Source organism: Lygodium microphyllum, chromosome 24 (genome assembly GCF_053477565.2).
Source record: "Lygodium microphyllum isolate KBCC chromosome 24, Lygodium_microphyllum_v1.1.10, whole genome shotgun sequence".
Classification (NCBI taxonomy): Eukaryota; Viridiplantae; Streptophyta; class Polypodiopsida; order Schizaeales; family Lygodiaceae; genus Lygodium; species Lygodium microphyllum.
The window spans coordinates 132,142,577-132,159,359 of record NC_141158.1 but is presented as its reverse complement, the minus strand read 5'-3'; the positions used below and the strand labels follow the sequence as shown (position 1 = coordinate 132,159,359).

The window sequence follows — 16,783 nt, the reverse complement described above, 5'->3', positions numbered from 1 at the left end:
ATTTCAACGCGACACAAGGCTGCGTTTCCAGGATTCGAGGGCGAGCGGGACGGTTGCGCATCGGATCAAGGCTGAAGCGAGTGTGGACGTGCGGGAAAGGAGTCTAATCGGTGAATTTGCTACAGGTTTTTGCTGTTCGAAGGGGAGGAAGGCTGCGCTTGAGGCCTTCCATTGCAGATTTTATCTTTTCATCGCCTCCGGTTGGGTGAAGAAGGTTCTGTCTTGCACCATAGCCGTGATAGCTCACATCGAGCACTTGACAATGGCTCGTGAGATATGGTTGGTGCTCGACCAGATGTACAACCGGATGACCCTGATGAAGAGGGTTTCTTTGGAGGTGCAGATGCGGACCTTGTCCGTGAATAAGTCTTCTTCACTTCGAGAACACATCAATAAGCTTCGGCAGCTTCAGATGCAGGTTCAAAATGCGGGGAAGCATATTTCCTTTGAAGACATAGTGATCACTTTACTATCCCAGTTGCCGCCACGATTCGGTACTTTTTATTCTGCTCTTATTGCATCAGGGCAGGAGTCGACTCTTCGGTGGGAAGAGTTGATTCCTATGGTCTTGGACCAGGAGGAACAATTGAAGGGACATAATGCTTCCAAATCGGAGGCATTGGTTGGTCAAGCCTCTCAGAAGAAGGGTAAGGACCAAAAGAAGGAGGACAACAAATCCAAGAAGGACAAGGAGAAGGAATGGACTTGCCATATTTGTGGAAAGACCGGTCACTGAAAGAAGGATTGCCCCGACAAAGACAAGAAGGATACCAAGAAGAAGGACACGAAGGATTCTGGAGCAGTGGCTGCATCCTTATCAACTGCTTTTCTACACTTAGAAGTCATTAAGAACTCTACGCCGAAGACTTCTGATGCTGCGATGACAGATCCCCAGGCTCATGAGTGGATTATGGATAGTGGTGCCTCATGGCACATGACTCTTTCTTCCGTTGGTGTTGCCCATTTGCAACCTTCGCGTGGGCAGATTCTCATTGGAGATAGCTCTTTTGTGTCTATTGCTGCGCAGGGTGAGATGTAACTTATCCCAGATGGACGCGGTGGTACCCACACCTCTGAGGTGTTGCATGTGCCAGGTTTGGGGTATCATTTACTTTCGGTCCATAAGATTTGTGCTCTTGGTCTCTTGGTGGAGTTTGACAGTGATACTGTTGGAGTCCTTGATCGTGGATCGAGGAAGGTTCTCTCTACAGGGTATGAGGAGAATGGCGTCTACAAATTGAAGTCTTCTTCAACTCTTACTTATCTTTTTCTTACTTCTCAAACACAGTCCGAGTTATGGCATACTCGGTTTGGCCACCTGAACTACGAGTACCTTCGGAAGACATCGCGAGGGTTGTTTGTCCGAGGCTTGCCGGACATAGTTGTGAGCCATCAGTCATGTGTCTCCTGCATTCGTGGGAAATTGCATCGGGATGCGATTCCCAGCAAAGCTTCTAGGCGGTCTACTTCACCCATGGAGCTTGTGTCTATGGATCTTTGTGGCTCGATGAGGACCGAGTCCCTGAAGGGCAGCTTGTACTTCATGTTGATCGTAGATGACTACAGTAGGATGACTTGGGCCTATTTCTTGACTTTGAAGTCGGAGGCTTTCTCTCACTTCAAGGATTGGCTTCTCTTTGAAGAGAACCGTTCTAGCCGGCGACTGAAGACCTTGCGTTCTGAGACAAGGGAGGTGAATTTATGTCTAATGAGTTTGCTCGTTTTTGTGTAGATAGGGGCATTCACCAGGAGTTTGCTAACACCAACACTCCCCAAGAGAATGGCATTTTGGAGCGGAAGAACCGAAGTGTGATCGAGATGGCACGCACCATGATGGAGCACTGATAGACACCTCAGTTTTTGTGGGCCGAGGCAGTGGCTACCGCAGTTCACATCCTGAATCGATCTCCTACTTCGGCCGTTGACATGATGATACCTTTTGAGGCTTACTTCGGGACTAAGGCTGATGTCTCTTATTTCAGGATCTTTGGGTGTGACGCTTATGTGCACATTCCGAAGACGCAGCGTGATAAGTTTGAGGTGGTTTCCCGACGACAGGTTTTTGTTGGCCATAGCTCCCAGTCCCAAGGTTATCGTTTGTTTGATCTCGTCAAGCGGGATGTCTACACGAGCTGAGATGTGCGGTTCGTGGAAGTTCCGGCCACAAAGGGGGGTGAGGAGCACCCCATCCTTGGAGATTCAGGGGAGAGTTGGGCTCCGAAGATAGTTTCTTTGGAGCCAAAGTCTCTTGATGGAGATTCTTTTTCTGATTCAGAGTCTTCTCTTCCACCAGCAACCCCCGAGGAGCTTCTACTGGTGGATGTTCTTGAGTCTTCAGCAAATGGAGAGCGACGGGGAGAAGTTCGTCCTCCTCCTCGGGCCCGTGACACACTCCGAGATTCAGGGATCAAGGGGGTCCTTGAGGAGTGGGAACCGCAGGATGGACCGCGGAGGTCATGGAGGAACCGGGCATATTCTTCGGAGCTTGTCTACTCCAACTATTGTTTGCTGACCCGTGTTATGTAGGATCGAGAGTTCACTTCAGTGAAGGAGGCTTTGCAGTCTGATCATTGGCGGAAGGCCATGGAAGCCGAGTTGGAGGCTATTGAGAGGAATGACACTTGGTCTCTTGTGTCTCGTCCCTCGTCTCTCTCACAAGAAGGTGATTGGTGTCAAGTGGATCTTCAAGTCCAAGTATCTTAGCGATGTTTCTTTGGACAAGCACAAGGCTCGCCTTGTTGCTAAAGGTTTTGCTCAGCGCCCAGGCTTTGATTTCCATGATACTTTTGCCCCCATTGCTTGTATGGCAACTATTCGAGCTATTCTTGCCTTGGCTGGCCATAGGAGATGGCTTGTTTATCAGTTGGATGTGAAGTTGGCGTTTCTTAATGGTGACTTGCAGGAGGAGATCTATGTTGAGCAACCTCCTGGCTTTGGATCCTTGGATGGGAAAGTTTACAGGTTGAAGGTGGTCTTGTATGGCCTCAAGTAGGCTCCGCGTGCATGGAACGAGAAGATTGATTCGTTTCTTCAGTCGAAGTTGAGATATCGACGCTGTACGGCTGATCCACAGCTTTATGTGCACACTTCTGAGGTTGGTCGTGGGCTGTTTGTGTTGTATGTTGATGATTTGATTTTAACAGGGAGTCATGCACAGAAGGTTCGAGAGACCAAGACGGCTACATCAGGCATTTGAGATGACAGATTTAGGGCTTCTTCATTTCTTCTTGGGTCACGAGACTTATCAGTCTCAGAGGGGGATTTTCATCTCTCAGCAGAGGTACATTCAGGAGCTCTTGGTGACTTTTGAGATGGAGACTTGTTGGCCCATTACTACTCCTATGGATCCAAATTGGAAGGCCACTTCACACTCAGATTCTCCCGTGATGGATGCTTCCCGCTACTGTCAGTTGATTGGATCCTTGATTTGGCTTCTCAACACTCGTGTTGATCTTTGTTTTGCTGTGGCTCTTTTGGCAGGGTTCATGACCGAACCCAAACAGGTGCGTGCATTGGCAGGCTGCCCTGAGGATTCTTCGATATTTGAGGGGGACCTCTAATTTAGGGATTTCTTATCCCACAGATTCAGATGCTTCAGATCTGGTTCTTGCAGGTTGGAGTGACTCGGATTGGGTTGGCGATATGGATCACCGATGGTCTACTATAGGCTATTGGTTTATCTTGGGTACAGGTGTTATCTCTTGGAGTAGCAAGAAACAGCCCACGGTTGCCCTTTCTTCTATCGAGGCGGAGTATTGGGCTGTGTCTTCCACCACATGTGAGGTTGTGTGGCTTCGGAGATTGTTGGAGGAGCTTGGCTGCCCCCAGACTCGTCCTACTCTTTTGCAATGCAACAATGAGAGTTGCATTGCCTTGGTATAGAATCCTATCTTCCATGCTCAGACGAAGCACATTGAGATCTAGTATCACTTCATTCGGGAGAAGCTTCTGGATGGGACCATTGATGTGGAGTATTGCAAGACGGAGGATAATCTTGCAGATTTGTTTACAAAGGTTCTTTCCCAAGCTCTGGTGTTAGCCAGTCATTTCCTGGACAGTGAGGACGGCAGTGCCACGTCAGCAGGTGCCACGTAAGCACCTGCAGTCGGACAGTTTTTTACTGCAGTCGGCTGCATTTAATGCAGTCGACCTGCTGGAGTTATTTCCGATTTTTCAGCTATTTATAGCTGGTTTTGTGGCACACTCCAGCATTCATTATTTCAAATTCTGATCTTGAGATCTGTTGGCTGAGACAAACTATGCTCGGGTTGACGGAGATCAAGGTCGTCAAGTTGGAGACATACGCAGATATTTCGTCTGTCCCCTTGTGTATTTCTGCACTCTTATACAGCATACTACACCGCAGATTTTCTGCGTTTACACTGTCTCCTTTTCTCTCTCTCTCTTTTCTATGTGTTCACTCTCTCTCAGTCTTTGTCCTACGTTTCCGCATCATTGCACTCTGACATTGTCGTCATAATGGCCAGCCTTTTGACAATGTTGACAATACCTATTCTTTTTAGGTACATTTTGCCATCCAGGTTTAAGTGTAAATTGATTGGTTCCTTGGGATTCACAAGCCGTGGTGTGATTTTGATTTGAGTTTTGTGTACCCTTGCCTTGTTGCCCCCTTTGAGAAGATGCAACTAGAGCCCTCTCTATTGAGGACGTGGTATGAAATTGATCGAACAACTGTGTGTAATACAACAGCTCACTCTTATGAGGACATGTATTTTTGAAACCTCACTTAACATATGGATTAATTTTTAATCACATGGTTAAATAAATGTTGCATATGTGAGATGTAGGGATTAGAGTAAATTTACGAGCCTGGGACTCCAAGAAATCACAGGATGTCAAAGGCAAAAGTTGCAGTAAGCTATGCCACATAGATACTTGGTGGTATCTGGTGTCAAAATGACTAAGTGACAAGAGAGACAATAGGGTGTGCAAGAGAAAACACAGTGTGTGTACAACAAACACTGAGAGAGAAAAGTAACACAGAAGATGGTGAAAGATGAATCATTTTGATGAAGTGAATCTGATACAGGGGTGTTGTAGCACAAAGAAAGCCTTGGAGTGCACGATGAGGAGGTGTCATGTGGAGGGAGACCGGCGTCGAAGGGTGAGGAGCCTCCGAGTCTGCAAACGCAAGGATGAAGAGTGATACCTACAAGCAGGGAGACAACCGATGAACGCAAGCGTGATGATGTGACACCGACTGTCGGGAGTGACACTAGGTGGTGAGGATGAGCCAGATGCTGAAAACACAGATAAAGACAGCCTCTGGGAGTGAAACGCTAGGTGTGGAGTGATGTAAGAAGGGTGGGAAGCATCCAGGAACCAAATGCAAGGTACAACTGCCTCTAATGAAGGTGACGCCTGTTGGAGAGAGACGCCAGATGGTGAGGAATCTTGCTGGTAGCCAAACGCAAGAAGGTGGAGTTGTCAGAAGGGTGGAGGATGATGCCAGATAGAGTGGATGCTGACGCCAAGAGAGTGTGGACTCCAAACACAAGGTGTAGGAGCACAGAAGATGCTGTCACCAACAATGGAGGATGGACTCCAGCTGAAGAGAACCACAGTGCTACCATGAATGCAGCCAACTGGAGATGAAGGCTGGCGCCAGGAGAGTGTGGAGATGGTGGTAGGAGAGGAGAGAGAGAGATGATGGAAGAGAGTATCAGAAGTTTGATGAAGAGAGTGGGAGTGATGGATTGAAGGATTAGCCGTAAGGAATGAATGAGAGAGTGGCCTATAAATAGACACAGTCAATCTAGGGTAGTGCCCCTTGCTGGGGCTGCAAATGTTAAACGCAAACCCTAAACACAAAACGCAGAAACGCAAAACTGCGGGTGAAGGGTTTCTCAACATCTGGTGCCAGTTGTTGGCCTAGGTCATTTATTTGGCCATAAGTGTCAGTTGGTGACACTAAAGAAGTGGCGTTTAATGGTACCTAATGCCAATCTGATGGTCAAAGTTGGCACAGAGACACTCAAGAATAGACCTAGCCAATTTAATTATTGGCATGTCAAATTATTTTTCTAGGCACTGAAATAATTAATAGATTAAATTTTGGTATTTAAAGATTGAAAAATAATATTTAATTATGGATCATGCTGGAAAATGGGATTAGAAGGCTGTCACTTGGCAAAACTTGCCATGTAAGTGGGAAAAAAACGTTTTTAGGAGCTAGGGGAAGTCTATTCCAGCCATTATGAAAGAGGAGGTTATTAGAAAGCAAGGAGAGTTTGCTGATGTGATGCGTTGAGATCTTCGGAGCAAGGTTGTGAAATGGCTAGGAGATGAGAGGAAAAGCTGTAGAGAAAATTCAGAGTTTTGTCGTAAAGAATGACTGAAAATCAGCCAAATGCAATTGCTGCCCTGCCACAACAGCATGTAGATGCAAAGAATTGAAGAAAATCAGTCATTTACTGCTGCTGCCTTGTCTCAACAGTTTGTAAATGCTGTCACCTGCTGTTGATTGGTCTTCCTCTGCCCCAGTAGCCTCTCCTAATCACAAGATGTCAAAGGCAAAAGTTGCTATAAGTTATACCGCACAAGTACTTGGTGGTATTTGGTGCTAGTTGTTGGCCTAGGTCATTCATTTGGCCATAAGTGTCAGTTGGTGGCACTAAAGAAGTGGTGTTTAATGGTATTTAACGCCAATCTGATGATCAAAGATGGCGCAGAGACACTTGGGAATGGAAGTTGCCTAGCCAATTTAATTATTGGCTAATCAAACTATTTTTCACGGCATCGAAATAATTATTAGATTAATTTTTAATATTTAAAGACTGAAAATTAATATTTAACTATGGAAAATGTTGGAAAAAACATTTGGGAAGACTACCACTTGTCAAAATTGCCCATGCAAGACTGAAAAACGTCTTTAGAGGCTGAAGAGTCTCAGACCCGTAAAGCATAAGTCTAAAAGCATTCAAAGAGCATGTAACTGACAACCAAATGTAATGTCCAGTAGATTCCACCCGGGCTCGTAAATTTACTTTAACCCCAGTTGCACCTCACATGTGTAACATTTACTTAATCATGTGATTAAAAATTGATCCACATGTTAAGCAAGGTTTCAAAAATACACGTCCTCATGACAGCATCTAGATGGTTGTCAACAGTAGGATGGAACCAGGGCTTTTGAAGAACCAACTTCCACGAGTAAACCAGTTGAGTGAGCACGAGGGAATAGATAAAGAAAAGGGTGCATTTGCATTAAGAAACTGCCACCAAGAACCACAAATGGTTGTGTTACCATGAACCATGCCCCACTCTTCCAAAAAGAACTGGGCAATAAAAACCCAAGGGTGTCGATCAGTGCACGTGCCATGAATGAGAGACAATCAAATAGCAACCAACCATGTGAGTGTGCACATCCAGAATAGCCCCACCACCAATACTTTTAGGAGTGCAAGCATGGCTCGAAGAGATCCAAGAGATAATTGTTTGGGCTGAATATCAATACCTTGGGGGTAATCTAGATGCCGCATAGCATTTCCATTGGGAATGACCATACCTTGCCATTGTGAAGATTGCAAATGTGGTTTAGTACAATTGATGAGGGAGGATTTAGTTGCATTGATATGAAGACCACAGGCTTGCCAGGAAAGCTTCCAAACATCCAATGCCTTGTGGAGGTTCTTTGTGTGTGTGTGTCACGTGTGACAGAGCCTGCCTTGAACGCTGCAAGAACAAGCGGCAAACAGGTTGAACAGTAGCCAGGTGACACAGATCCCAGACCCACACAAGCGTAGGGCATGCATGGCGCAGATGTGCAATCCTCGTCACGTCCAACAACCTCTCTCTCTTTGTAGCAATGGAGAAGCAAGGAACCAAGGAAGCTAGATTTCAGAAATTGGCATACAAGAATGTGTCACGGGAATGTGAGATTTTGAGATGCTTTGATCTTGCAAATAACATTTGATTAAGCTATTAATCAAATGTGCAAGGTTATTTAGCACATGTGATGCACACGGCAATTATTTCATGGTAACGGACCAAGGACCTCGAGGATGTAGTGACAAAGGCAAAAGTTATGATAAGTTATGCTAGCTGGGCTTTGGGGGTCAATTGGTATCAGTTTTGACCTTAGGACAGTTATTTGGCCAATAAGTATTAGTGATGACACTAGGGACTAGCGTTAATTAATTAATTAATGCTAGTCTAAGGGTCAACAGAGGTTGGGGACTACTCGAGGTTGCAAATGGCCTAGTCAATTTAATTATGTATGGGCATATTTAATTTTGGGTAGGGTCATAAGGGTTGAAATTAATTTTCGGGATTATTTAATTTTGAAAATTAATTAAATGGTTGGATAATGCTGAAAAATGGGTTTAGAAGGTTGCCACTTGGCAAAAATGCCCATGCAAATTGAGAAATTTTTTTTGGGAGAGGGTTCGAATCCCTTTTTTCGCTATAGAAGCCATTGGGTCTCAGCCATTCAGTTAGTTTATAGCTGAGAGAGAGAGCGCTACCGGTCCATTTTCTGATCAGAGAATAGCAAATTGCTGCAAAAGACAGCCATCTGGGAACCTCAGTAGGCACAGGGGACAACAAGGAATCACCTTTCAAGGGTTGGCAGGAGCATTGATGATCAGGTGACAACGTTTTGGAGGTGTCTGGTAGTAGGTGACTGCATTAAATGCAGGCTGGAGCTGGCAGCAGGCAGAATTTAAGGTTTTCTCATGAAAAAAATCAGATTTCTCTCCCATCTTGGCTTTCCCTCACCTTCTTCAAACCATTCTCAAGAGATCTTAACATTTCTTAGCCATTTTGAGTAGATCTCAACCAAATTTGGTGGATAGCGGAGAGATCTTTGCTATAAACCCTAAATTTTTGCAGATATTAGGGTTTGACAGCCACCTCAAGATCCGTGTCAATTGGTGAAGGCATTGTATAGTGAATTCTGCACCTGAAATTTGTGTAATTGTTAGGGAATTTAGTTGCCAGCCCATTCATTGTAATTTGGGGCAGCATTTGGCCAGTTGAAGGTTCCATTCGTGCATGAAAAATCAAGGGGCAATCGGCCCAAATTAATTGCTAATTGTTGATACAACAAAGAGGCTTTTGGAACAGCAAATCTCAACTTGTACCCATTCCATTAGCAATCAAGTTAAATAAATACCGAAAGGGGCACCAATTTTGGGGCCGACAAGGTGTCCAATGTCCGAGATTATTACGGTAATTTTGTGCATTTTAAGTTATGTTCATTTGCTGATTACTGTAGTTAAGTGCTTAATCGGGGAATTACCACCCTTTCCAAGAAGGAAGGCTGGTTTCAAATGAGCTCTTCCATTGACTCTTTTAGGTCAGCAATCATCTGAAACTTGTCAAATTGGCTCCTTTACATCCCCACTAGCTTGAGTTCTAACCATATCAAGTTTGCACATAGAATAGTCAGCCTTGCTTGGGAAAAAAAGTGGTGAGCTTGATTGCAATTGAATCTGTTTTTGACTCTGCCTATCTTGGATTGGTGCACAAAAAATGGGTCTGAGCATGAGTGCATGCCCATGCATATGCTTTTTTTTGTGTGGATAAAGAATGTATTAATTATAAACTACAAACTGGCTAGACAGTCAAAGTGAGCAGGCAAGAAAGCTCAAAAGCACTAGTCTGATTAGTATCATACTGAAGAATATCGAATCCTCGAGCGAGAAGGTTGTTAGAGAGAGATTGATGTATATGACACACACACATGCATGTGCATGAGGGAGGGAGAGAGGGAGTGTGAAGAGGAGGGCTTATCATTGTCAATCACTCTTGAACTGACAGCCGACTGTTGATTTTCAAACAAAATTTCTTGGTGGAGATATTCTGATGATACCAGGAGTAGACAATGTGGTTGATGTAAGAAATTTGCCACGATCTCATGGTCATTCCCCCACTCATACCATTGTCCATTACAAGTTTGCTAATTGTTTAGTGGTGCTGCATGCAGAACATAATCAGAACAGCCTTGACAGACACTTTAGTCTGGCCCAACCGCATAGTCATACCTATTTTGGAAGGAGATTACAGGTTGATACAAACTGATACGGCTGCTGTTTTAGTGTGTCTTTGAGGCATATGCTCTTTCTTTTTCAGTTCTGTTCAAGTGACTGATCTTTCGTTTGCAGTTATTTGAATCTCAAACCAGTTGGAAAGCTGGAAGTCGAACTAGTTGAAGCACAAAATGTTTTCAAGGCAGATATTTGGGGGGAGTCTGATCCGTATGCCTATATTTATATTCGACGGAAACAAGGCTGTATTTACACAAGCTCTGTGAAAATGAACACCAAATGTCCGGTTTGGAATGAAAAACACGTGTTTGATGTCAGTTCTATTTGCTTTCATTGTTTTTTGCTTTCTTCATGTCTTGTTTTTGAGTGGAGAATGTTTTGGCACTGACACTTCTCTTCCATACAGGTGGAAGACCCTGAATCACAAAAGCTTACTATCCAACTTTTTGATTATGATCGTCTGAAAATGGATGACTTCATTGGTATAGGGGAGTTCGCACTTCAGTCCATCAGGCTGAATGTGGAGCAAGACATATGGCTTGACCTTACAGAAGATCTTACAAAGGCTGAAAGAAAGTTCAGAGGCAAGGTTCACCTTCGTGTTATATACAAGCCGTTTGCTTTGAATAATGATATCGGTGAGTGAAGGAGAGGGTAACGTCCGCAGAGATAGCAGGCGTTGTTGGTTCTGTGGAGAATGTTGAGGGGTATTTAGGCGACGCTGCAGCCATTCCTCTGTCTATCACAAGCGGCTGCCATACAGAGTGATCGTTGTCTTCAGTTCAGTGGAATGCAGGCTAGGCAGCAGAGGTCCTGTCTATGGGGACAGAAATTGGAGATATTCAAGCAGGCTTTCAGGGATCCCTGCATGCAACTCGCAGATGAAAAATTCAGATCCTCCTCATGGCAGCAACTTGGTATGTACTGCCACATCTGCTGCCAGATAGACCCGCTTTTTCTCGCTTCTCAAGTTTCGAGCAATGCTTCATGCAAAGCAGTCTTCTTTTTCGCAAATACACGTAATGCTGTCTACAACTATGTATCTTCACGTATAAAGTTAGTTTAAAGATATCGTAATTGAATGGTTCAAGGGAACTTGCCACAAACTGCTGCAGTATGTGCAGCTGTTGGGCTCTTAAGCCTGGAGTAGCTTTGCCTTTGCAGATCATTTAGAAACTGGAACTTGGTACTCTCAATTATTTTGAATTCTTGCATCTATAGTCACAAAACTGACTGAGCATATCCTCTTTTTGAAGCTTAGCTGCATTTTTGGGTCCTTTGGACAGTAAGGAGAGCAAGAATCGACATGGTATTTCATGCTTCGCACTTACTTTCCACATGCGCGATGTGAGTGGCAGCATTATCAATTGTATACCTACTTTGTAAGTTGCACAGTATGAGCGAGACCTCTTCAATGTAAGGGACTCTCCCTCTATAATATGTAGAACAAGAAGGCGGCTCGTTGACCCCAGCGAAGTAAAGCATCTGTTCGTGCACGCAGAAACTAAAACAGATTGGGATAGTCTTTCAATTCTTTTCGGAAGGACTTGCTGAAGTTTGGCGTCTATGATGATAGAAATGGAAAGAAGAGCTTTTGGGAGGGGGATAATTGACTACGATGGAGTCTTTGGGTGGTTCAAAGGTTGTAGAAAAGTAGTCCCGTTGCCACTAGAACATGACATGGCTAGAGGAACGGTTGACCGGATAGGAACGTGACAGTGGAGTGGGGAGCAGACGGCAAGAGTGAGTGAGAGAGCCAAGGGCAACTGTCGTATGAGGACTACGGTCTTAAGCAGCTCTGAGAAGCTGCATGGATGTGGAGGCGTGTCAGCTTCTGATGAGCGCTCCAGAACAAGGCCTGTGGCAAATTACAAGTTGCTTCCAAGTGTGTCCACCAGCATGTAGCTGCAGCACGGTCCTTGGGATGGCAATTGTGAGTTGTGGAGTGCAAATCCAGGCAGCTTGGGTATTGTGTTGCTAGGCTATCGATTTTAATCCTTTATAAATTCCTCTAATACAGAAACAAAAGTCGTAGACAAAGAAGAAGAAGAAGAAGAAAAGGAGAGAAGAAGTGAAAGATGCATGGCTGAAATGCAGCAAGGTTTCTCAGACCTGGTGTGGTTCTCGTCGAGCCCCTGCATGCAGAGGCAAATAGAGATATCCATGCAATATGTATTGCCTAAATAAGGAAGCCTCAGAATGTGCATACTTTCTACGGGGATATAACGGAGATCAGGTCAGGATCCAATGCAGCTAAAGTGAGCATCACTTAATATAATACAGCGAGGTAAATGCCGAGTACGGCGCTTAACCCGAAACATACGAATCTCAGATTGCATCTGCTCGAGTCTAAGGGCATCTGTAGTAGTTGCTATTTCGCGAAGTAAAGTCCTGTCATCAATTGCAATATCATGCATTGGCTGCTTCAATGGTGTATAATCAATGTGTCGGTCTATTGGCATGGATTCATATTATGATCGTTACTGGATGAGTAGCGTGGCGCATGCACTGATATAGTTGCGGTGGAAATGTGGGTATCTATTATCAGTGAATACTGTGGTGATAGTACTGTCTTTGCAGTTCCCTTAGAACACTTTTCCAGCGATAGGATCGATCATGCATGCACCCACCCCAAGTGCAGGATCTTTATCGAATAACTAGGTTGACACGTGCAGCCAGGTCATGGCATACCATTTTTTTTGTAAATCAATACTTTTTCTCTCTCTGGAAGACCCTACAATTTGACATATGCATTATTAGTAACACCAACACCATTCTATGATTAAATATGGGTTTACATCTTAATCTGTACATTTGAAAAAAGTAGCTGTTTTCCCTGAGTTTAGATAAACCACTCTAACCTTGTCAAATTGAAGTTACTTTTAGCAACATCTATGTAAAAGAGTACGTGTCTTTTGAATTCCGAATGAGAACTGAATAAGTGTTTTTGAATGGATCACATTCAACTTGTTGAATGGAATGTTCTTTGACCGTATCTAGGCAAAATGGTTGCATGTTTGTTAAACTATGCTTGAGATGAATTACACTCGTAAGTTTCTAAAGTTGATTAGATTTGGCTGGAAACTTGTCGTATTGCTTGACACATTGTCGTGATAAAGAGTGCCTTGCAAAACATAAAACCAAAATCTAGGAAGTTGCTTGGTCAAAGTTTGAGATGCATTGGTTTTGAGATTTCATTCTTTTTTTATTTTTTTTGGGTTAAGAATTAAATTTTAACTTTATAAAAGCATAGCGATAATACAAAAAAGCAAATAAACATGCTATATAAGTAACTTGTTAAAGAGTTGGCACAATCTCTTCGCTTTATAATCATAGGGAAATGTACCATTCCTTAACTTTCGAGAAGATATTCGAGACCATGGTATGGCAACCCCCTCGGATCACGTCTCGATTCTCCATGCTGACATCGTGGTAGGAAACCCCCTCGCCTTGCCATGACACGACGCCTCCTCTCCTCGTCACGATTGTCTTTGCGTACGTCATGCACGGTCCCTTCCTCTGCCTCGCTTTGACATGATACCCCCTCCTCACAATGCGAGGTCTTTTGGGAGCGGAGGGTGTGCCATGTTGTTTGGGGGGGGGGGGGTCGCTGGAGCGGGGTTTTTTGAGGAGGGAGGGTGTACCATATCGTGGGGGGGTTTTTTGAGGAGGTTCGAGGGGGGGGGGGGGGGTTGGGTGGTTCCATGTCGTGGGAGGGGGTTGTATGCAGTGGGGTGTGTGTTGTGTCGTTGTGAAGCAGTGTTTTTTGAGGAGGGAGAGTGTGCCATGTCATGGGGGGGGTAGTTCCATGTCGTGGGAGGGGATTGTGTGCAGTGGGGCGTGTGCCGTATCGTGAAGCAAGGTTTTCTGTGGAGGGAGGGTGTACCATGTTGTTGGAGGGGGGAGAGTGGTTCCACGTCGTGGGGGGGTTTTTTGAGGTCTCGAGTGGGCCCGGGGGGGGGAGGGGGGTTTGGGTGGTGCCATGTCGTGGGACGGGGTTGTGTGCAGTGGGGCGTGTGCCATGTCGTCGTGGAGCAGGGTTTTTTGGGGAAGGGGGGGGGGGGGGGGCACGGTTTGGTGGAGCGCGGGGCGTGTCATGTCGTGGGGGGGGGGCTTGGGTGGAGCGGGGTTTGTTGGGGGGAGGTGTGCCATGTCGTTGGGGGGGCGGGTAGGGTGGAGCGGGGTTTTTTTAGGGGGGGTGTATCGTGTCGTGGGGTGGGGGTTGTGTTGTGTCGTGGGGGGGTGAGGTGAGATGGGGTGGGTTGAGCGAGGTTTTTTGAGATGCGGTGGGGTGTTGTGGATGGAGCGAGGTTTTTTGAGGGGGGTTGCCATGTCATTGGGGAGGGGGGGGAGACGCTTAGGTGGAGTGGGGTTTTTGGAGGGGGGGAGGGGGGATTGTGCCATGTTGTGAGGGGGCGGGGGGTTGGGTGGAGCATGGTTTTTTTAGGGGGGGTGCGTCGTGTCGTGGGGGGTGAGGTGGGGTGGGGGGTGTGCCGTGTCGTGGGGTGGGTTGAGGGGGGAGGGTGTCGTGAGGTGGGGTGGGGGGTGTGCCATGTCGTGGGGGGGCGGGGGGTTAGGTGGAGCGGGGTTTTTTTAGAGGGGGATGTGTCGTGTTGTGGGGGGGGTGAGATGGGGTGGGTTGAGCGGGGTTTTTTTGTCGTGGGGGGTGACTTGGGTGGAGTGGAGTTTTTTGAGGGGGGAATTGTGCCATGTCGTGGGACGCGTGGGGGGTTGGGTGGAGTGATGTTTTTTAGGGGGGGTACGTCGTGTCGTGGGGGGGTGAGGTGGGATAGGTTGAGCGGGGTTTTTCGAGGTGTGGTGGGTTGAGCAGGGTTTTTCGTGGTGAGGTGAGAGGGGATGTGCCTGTCCTGGGGGGTTGAGGTGGGGTGGGTTGAGCGGGGTTTTCGGAGGTGCGGTGGGGTGGCGTGGATGGAGCGCTGTTTTTTTAGGGGAGCTGCCATGTCATGAGGTGAGGTGAGGTGAGATGGGGTGGGGTGGGGTAGGGTGAGGTGGCGAGGGGGGGGGGGGAGGAGTTTAGGGTGGAGTGGGGTTTTTTCGAGGGGTGAGGTTGCGTGAGTTGAGCAGGGTTTTTTGAGGTGAGGTGAGGTGGGGTGGGGGATTTTTTGAGAGGCGCGGGGGGGGGGGGGGGGGGGGATAAGGGTGTGCTGTGTTGTGGGGGGGTGAGGTGGGTTGAGCGGGGTTTTTTGAGGTGAGGTGGGGTGGGATGGATGGAGCGGGGTTTTTTCAGGGGATTTTTCCATGTCGTGGGGGGGGGGGGGATTGTGCCATGTCGTGAGGTGGGGTGGGGGGTTTTTTGAGAGGAGGGGGGGAGATGAGGGTGTGTCGTGTCGTGGGTGGGTGAGGTGGGTTGAGCCAAGTGTTTTGAGGTGAGGTGGGGTAGGATGGATGGAGTAGGGTTTTTTTATGGGGTTGCCATGTCGTGGGGGGGGGGGGGGGTTGGGTGGAGCGGGGTTTTCTTAGGGGGGAAAGGTGCGCCATGTTGTGGGGGGATGAGGTGAGGTGGGGTGGGGTGGGGTGAGGTGAGGTGGGGAGGGGGGAAGTTTAGAGTGGAGTGGGGTTTTTTGGGGGGGTGAAGTGGGGTGGGTTGAGCAGGGTTTTTTAAGGTGAGGTGAGGTTGGGGGGGGGGGGTGGATGAGGTGAGGTGGGGTGGGGTGGGGTGAGGTGAGGTGGGGAGGGGGGAAGTTTAGAGTGGAGTGGGGTTTTTTGGGGGGGTGAAGTGGGGTGGGTTGAGCAGGGTTTTTTAAGGTGAGGTGAGGTTGGGGGGGGGGGGGGGGGGGATGAGGGTGTGCCGTGTCGTGGGGGGGGGGTGAGGTGGGTTGCGCAGGGTTTTTTGAGGTGAGGTGGGGTGGGATGGATGGAGAGGGGTTTTTTCATGGGGTTTCCATGTCGTGGGGAGGGGGTTCAGGTGGAGCGGGGTTTTCTTAGGGGGGGAAGGTGCGCCATGTCGTGGGGGGGGGGGGGGGTGAGGTAAGGGGAGGTGAGGTGGGGTGGGGAGGGGGAGGGGGAGGGGGGTGGAGCAGGGTTTTCTTAGGGGGGAAAGGTGCGCCATGTCGTGGGGGGGTGAGGTGAGGTGGGGCGGGGGGGGGGGGGGGATGAGGGTGTGTTGTGTCGTGGGGGGGTGAGGTGGGTTGAGCGGGGTTTTTTGAGGTGAGGTGGGGTGGGATGGATGGAGCGGGGTTTTTTTTGGGGGAGGGGGGGTTTATGCCATGTCGTGGAGGGGGGGGACTTGGGTGGAGTGGGTTTTTTTTTTGGGGGGGAGGGGTTGTGCCATGTTGTTGGGGGGGGTGGGGAGTTGGGTGGAGCGGGGTTTTCTTAGGGGTAGAAGGTGCGCCATGTCGTGGGGGGGTGAGGTGGGGTGGTGTGGGGTGGGGGGGGGGGTGGTTTTAGGGGGTGGAGTGGGGTTTTTGGGGGGGTGAGGTGGGGTGGGGTGGGGGGTTTTTTGAGAGGCAAGGATGGGGGGGGGGGGGATGAGGGTGTGCCGTGTCGTGGGGAGGTGAGGTGGGGTGGAGTTGTGCCATGCCGTGGGGGGGTGGGGGTTGGGTGGAGCAGGGTTTTCTTAGGGGGGAAGGTGTGCCATGCCGTGGGGGGGTGGGGTGAGGTGAGGTGAGGTGGGGAGGGGGGGGGGGGTTTAGGGTGGAGTGGTATTTTTTGGGGGGGTGAGGTGGGGTGGGTTGAGCAGGGTTTTTTGAGGTGAGGTGAGGTGGGGTGGGGGGTTTTTTGAGAGGCAAGGGGGGGGGGGGGGGGGATGAGGG

The 16,783-nt window shown here is 47.9% G+C and overlaps 1 protein-coding gene across 2 annotated transcripts in view; it reads left to right on the top strand.

Moving 5' to 3' along the window:
• LOC148015661 (synaptotagmin-5-like) overlaps window positions 1-11,231 on the top strand; it is a 63,646-nt gene extending 52,415 nt beyond the window's left edge. For both annotated transcript variants that reach the window (XM_087664884.1, XM_087664883.1), the window contains exons 7-10: window positions 9,784-9,858; window positions 9,950-10,029; window positions 10,128-10,323; window positions 10,417-11,231. In XM_087664884.1, the coding sequence (XP_087521010.1) occupies window positions 9,784-9,858; window positions 9,950-10,029; window positions 10,128-10,323; window positions 10,417-10,656 (591 nt within the window). In that variant the 3' untranslated portion in view covers window positions 10,657-11,231. The remainder of the gene's footprint in view (window positions 1-9,783; window positions 9,859-9,949; window positions 10,030-10,127; window positions 10,324-10,416) is intronic.
• Window positions 11,232-16,783: the final 5,552 nt, after the last annotated feature.